Source organism: Salvia hispanica, chromosome 2 (genome assembly GCF_023119035.1).
Source record: "Salvia hispanica cultivar TCC Black 2014 chromosome 2, UniMelb_Shisp_WGS_1.0, whole genome shotgun sequence".
Classification (NCBI taxonomy): domain Eukaryota; kingdom Viridiplantae; phylum Streptophyta; class Magnoliopsida; order Lamiales; family Lamiaceae; genus Salvia; species Salvia hispanica.
In genome coordinates this window covers 37,671,327-37,677,151 of record NC_062966.1, presented here as the reverse complement: position 1 = coordinate 37,677,151, position 5,825 = coordinate 37,671,327, and the positions used below count along the sequence as shown (strand labels likewise).

Genomic DNA, 5,825 nt, shown 5'->3' with positions numbered 1-5,825 from the left:
AATTTATATAGAAACTGATTATTTTTCTTATATAAAATTAAGACAAATTAACTAATCGAAGCAATGATAACTATTCTGATTGTATCATGTTTAGTCGAAACACGACATAGCCAATAAACAACTTCTAAGATTAATTGTAAATTTCATATGGTAGTAATTATATATTACAGTAGTACTATATTTGAATCTTATAATGTTTTACTCAAAATTGTCAAGTTCGTGTATAAAATATGAAAAAATTGTTATGTGGAGTAATCTGAAACGTTAGTCTTTAGTGTTACTTAGACGGTTATATCATCAAACCACAGTCAATTAATCAAAACCCTATGGAGTTATTGGTTGGTTCAAACTGAAACAATACCAATTTTAAGTATTTATCTAAAATGACAACGCTTGCAATTTGCTAGCACAACAAATTTCAAAGTACTTAAGTAAAAAACCACACACTTCCTAAGTAAGTACAATTATACTAATAATACATTTATATACAATCATAGTGTATTTTGCAGAAAATATTGTAGAAAATTAATAAGTTGGCAGTATGTTATAAATTAATTATATTTAATCGATCTATGCCGATATTCTCACAAAATTGATATAACTACCATTTTTTATAAGCTTTAAATTAATTATATTTAATCGATCTATGCCGATATTCTCACAAAATTGATATAACTACCATTTTTTATAAGCTTTCATTCATATATTATGATATGAGGAGTGATCAATTGCTAACGCATCATTTGATTGCTAATTATAACTAATTTAAGGTCATAGGATTTTAGAAAACGTGTGGTCTACAATTTGCCACATGTAATTTTCGTTTTTATTAATAAAATCAAAAAAGATAAAAAAAACTCAAAATTAGGGTTTTGGATGAAAATGTCAATATAGTATTTCGAAAATATAAACATAATGCTTTAAGAATGTTAACTCATTCTTCATATTGACATTCTACATGTATTATATTGACATATTTTAATAGTATTTGACGTTATGTTGAAAAATTAAAAAAATTTATTTATTTTTAATAAAATTTTAATGAATTGTATAGTAATATGTAGGATATCGTTGGAATCCTTATGAAATTATCTTTAATTTGATATATGTTATATGAATTTAAAGTTTTGGGATTTCTTTTAAAAGTTAGTTATAACCAAACATGTAGTTAATGACATTAATACCCCTATTGATATTTTTTGGAATTAATCCTATGGCCTTATTGACGTTTTTCATTGATCGTATTAACATTTAAGGATTGATGATCTAAGCCCTTAATTTGAATATCTAATGACTATTATTTAAATATAGTTAGCAATTAAGTTATGAGTTAACAATATAACACTCTCCTTATGCGGAAAAAATAATATTAAAAAAATCTATTTAGACAATTTTTAAATCACATTGTTAAGATAATAGTAGCTAATTAAGTATGGAATAAATGGAAATTAGGGAAAAATCGGTGAATTAGAAAAAAACTGCAAAAAAAGCCCAAATTCAACCATTGTTGGTCGGCTCTTCGCCGAGTTCCCTTCGCCTTGTTGAAGAACACTGGTAAAAAAAATCCACTATTTCCGAATCCGCCGCGATTGAATCTCCCCAGCGCCGCGGAAATCGAGCGGAAGCCTCGACCCGGTGCCAGAACCGGAATCAATGTATGGAGCCTCCGGAAAGATGGGCCGCGGCGGCGGAAGCGGCGGCAAAAGGGGCATTCACGCGCCGCCGCCCGGCCGCCCTACCCCGGCCAGCCGCCTCGGGGGCCCACGCGGCCGCGGCGGGCCGCCGGCATCATCATCGCCGTCGGCCTCGTCGCTGCAGGTGGAGGAGAGCTTCAGCCTTGTGAGGGAGAGCCCTTTGAATTTCGGGATGGCAATTAAGCTGACGGCGGACCTCGTGGAGGAGATCAAGCGGGTGGAGGCGCAGGGCGGTGCGGCGCGCATCAAATTCGGCGCTAATGCTAGTGGGAATGTGAGTTTTTGGATTCAATTTGTGGCGTTCTGGTTGAATTTTTTCAAATGCGGTTGAGGTTGATTGTTTGGGTGAGAGGGTTTAGGGAACAATTAGGATAATTTGGTTTTTTGTGATTGATTGCTTTAGTTTTGTAGTGGACTTATGCTTTCGCCTGTCTACATTGAAGCATGAAAATAGGGTTTAGACTGTATTCTGAGCTCAATATTTATTGCTGGAATTAGATGGTTGGCACAGAAACTATATGAGTTTCTTTATTTTATTTGGCTTGGTGGTTTCTTATTGCGGCAACATGATGCGGATTGCTGGCTTTTGTTTGATATGAATGAGTTAAGCATAAATTGCTTAGTTTTGAGTTTAGTAGCTAGATTGAGAAACGCAATGGATTTGGTAATGAAGGAAACAAAGAGGGAAAAGGACTTGCCATTGATGACTTTGGATTACTAGAGATTAAATGTCCTTCAGTTGATGACTTTTACCCATAGAGCAGCCCATGAGTTTTTGTGTTGATACATTTTATAGGAAACATATCATTTTGTGCTAAAATTCAGAATATGGGCTGTATAAGAGGATTGCCCTTCAATAATTAGCACCCAGTCTCATGTCTTTGTTATACTCTAGTTATAGGGAAAACCTTTTGAGCCTCTGAAAATAGTAATCATTTGTAGGTATTTCAATTTAGAAACATTTGAAGACAGTGAATTGCATAAAGGCCCCCTTTTTACATTGGGACTAGTAAGTTCTTCTCCTAGCTGACATTAATATTATGTCGATTATTGTTCGGAAATTATTTGTTAGCTACCCTCCTCCTTTGCCTACTTGTTATTAGCTTTCATCCAAATGGGTGACATTTTGAGAATGCCATAGAACCGAAGAGCCACTTGCAACGCCGTGCCTCTTTCTTATTTCTATTAACACCAGAAAGAAGTAGTTATTTGTCTCATCCTAGCATTTTTATTGGCACCCTGGCGCGTCCTCCCTTGAGTATGAGTTGCACTACCCCATTCATCTAATGTATAAGTTTATAGATTAGTAATACATAGGATAATAAGTTTTATTATATTGATACTTTGACAGTGCTCATAAGATATTATTACCTGTAGGTGATTTTACAGGATATATATGAGATTATAAAGTTTGACATTATATTTGATGACAATACAACATTTGAATGCTCAGTGCTCTTATTTTCTTACAACAGGTTATTCAAGTAGGGGACAAAACCATCAAATTCACTTGGTCCAGGGAACCAGGGGACTTATGTGATGTATATGAAGAACGTCAGAGTGGTGATGATGGAAATGGCTTGCTTGTAGAGTCAGGAGGCACTTGGCGTAAGGTTAATGTAGAACGAGAATTAGATGAATCAACTAAAAATCATGTCAAAAGGCTGTCAGAAGAAGCCGAACGCAAAATGAAATCACGAAAGTATGTATCATTTTCCAGAACTTTTCATGGTGTCAGAATTATTTCAGCCATCGCACACTTATTTCTCAGATTAAAATAATTTTTAGTACTCCAGTATAATATAATGATTTGCATTTGTGGGAGGTAAAATGAAGATTCTGTATAATCTGAAACATTCCTGCTGCTATGGCTGATGATATTAGCAGGTTATTATCCTAAAATAATATTGCTTCTCTGAGAATTTTTTTTTTGTTTGGGGGAGGAGGCGGAAGGGTTGGGGTATGCGTGGTTAAAAATATTTTGCCATTGCTTTTTCTCTCTTTATCTTCTTTCTTGCTCTTTTCCTAGGTCCTTCATTTCATTCAGTGTATAACTTTCTTAATTTTTTTGGGTTCATAGGTTGTGGGAGGGATGGCTGGTGAGCGTTGGTTACAGGCATGCATTAAATGACGTGGGTGTTTTTTGGAATAATATGATTCCATGTGCATATTTGTTATGGGTGTCAGTGTCACCTAATAGTAAATAGTCCCCCCTGATATATACCCAATCCCAGTGTTGGAGAACACACTACAGACGTTTTCAATCCATTGGCCTGAACATCAAAATTTTACGCGTCAACTTGTACTTGTGAAAGAACTTAATTAATATTCCAAAAAAATTAAGTTTCTCTTACCTTTGCTGGAACTTTCCAGAGACTAATGCACTCCCAGTTTCGATGATATGATAAAAGAAGATCCAATAGTAAGAATATGAGATACCTAATCCATTGGTATTTATTGTATTGTTTTCCACCTTAATTCCGCAAGAATGAATTTCTGCATCTTTTGTTGGCTATAAAAATTTGTTCAAATTTAACTTGTAACCACTGAGCATGATGGTTCCATGGGTTCAAAGTTGAACTTATCCCTATCAGTTTATTTGTTTCTTTAATCCTTTCTTTTCGTGATAACAGATCAATTGTTTTAGATCATCAGAATCCAGCTATGAAGAATCAAATGAAGGCATTTGCTGCTTCTGAGTGTAAGTGGTCCTTAATTTGATGAAAGTTCTCTTTGTCAGCTTCCCCATAATTTGTACTTTTTCTAGGTTTGGTTTGTCAATTACTACTGGCAGTGAATATTGGTTTCAATAAACAGCCACAACATTTCTTAAGGCTAATTGCATAATCTGGAGCTCCCCCTTAGGATGTCCTCTTCACTAAAAAATAATGTGAGACTTACCAACCAGGCAACCACTAAATTTAAGGATAGTAATCTGCTTGTATCCAAGACTTTTTTTTTCTGGCACTCGACTTAAATCTGTAATGAGTCAAAATTGATAGATCAGAATTTTGAGATGGTATGGAAGTTGTATGGCAGAAGAGCATTCTGTAGTATTATGACTGATTGTTACCAGCTTTATGTGTTGAATTTGTTTCAGCTACTCAATGGAGAAGTTTCAAGAATCGGAAAGAACCTCCTTTCAAGAAGCCAAAATCTGAACCAACTTCAGGTAATGTGTAGAATTTAACTTGAAATGTTATAAAAATGAGTTGAATAATGACAGACATCTTCTTTCATTCTTTTTCTTCAGTATATTCATGAAACAGAACTGAGAAATTTCTGTATGTGGCTTCATTATACTGTTAATATAGTAAGTAAGCCATATTTGTGATAATGGCAGGTGGACCTCCAAAGTCTGTTTTTAAGCCTGGTTTACCTAAGGGGAGGCTCTCTTCTCGCTCACCTTTATCTTCCCAACCAGAGCAACTTGGTCCTTCAACATCTCCAATTGGAATTGGTGATTTTGGGAAGGGACAAACTGTTGTCTCGGATTTTGCGGCAACTCAAAATCTGAATAAAGTTTTGAGCTCTGAAAAAGATACAGCCAACAGAAGGAATAGTACCATCAGCGATAGATCTAAGTTGAATGTTGAGGCCAAACCTAATGATTTAAAGAGTCGGATTACTTCTCTACTCCTGGAGCATCAGTCTACAGGAATGAGCCTTAAGGTGAGCTGGCATTTAAGCAATTTCTGTCTCTATTATGTTACTTCAATCTTCCCCGGAAACCATAGCTAAAGAACTACAACGGCACGCTTGCCACTTGTACTTAAGAGATGATAGAGGATGTGGGAGGGGAATGCACTTTATATAAAGATTCTAAATTGATTTGCGACTTTGTAATTTCCTTCCGCCTTTTGGTGAGTACGCTCTGATGTCCTTTCTTTGTCAGGCCTTGGAGAGAGCTATTGGAGATCCAATGCCCAACTCGGCTCGGAGAATTGAGCCCATATTGAAACAAGTAAGGATATTCCTGATAGCACTGGTTAGCAATAGTTGTAAATACTCTCAACTATCTAATTTTTGTTGACAGATTGCAACTTATCAAGCACCTGGGAGATATTTCCTAAACACAGGAGTGGAGGTGGGAAGCTCCAAGAAGCTACCTCAAATCAGAAGGTGTGTGTT

At 35.7% G+C, this 5,825-nt stretch overlaps 1 protein-coding gene across 1 annotated transcript in view; it reads left to right on the top strand.

Moving 5' to 3' along the window:
- Positions 1-1,471: 1,471 nt before the first annotated feature.
- Positions 1,472-5,825, top strand: part of LOC125206939 — a 4,503-nt gene continuing 149 nt past the window's right edge. The window contains exons 1-7 of the mRNA XM_048106152.1: positions 1,472-1,968; positions 3,170-3,396; positions 4,328-4,395; positions 4,795-4,866; positions 5,038-5,366; positions 5,590-5,658; positions 5,731-5,816. Coding sequence (XP_047962109.1) covers positions 1,654-1,968; positions 3,170-3,396; positions 4,328-4,395; positions 4,795-4,866; positions 5,038-5,366; positions 5,590-5,658; positions 5,731-5,816 — 1,166 coding nt within the window. The 5' untranslated portion in view covers positions 1,472-1,653. The remainder of the gene's footprint in view (positions 1,969-3,169; positions 3,397-4,327; positions 4,396-4,794; positions 4,867-5,037; positions 5,367-5,589; positions 5,659-5,730; positions 5,817-5,825) is intronic.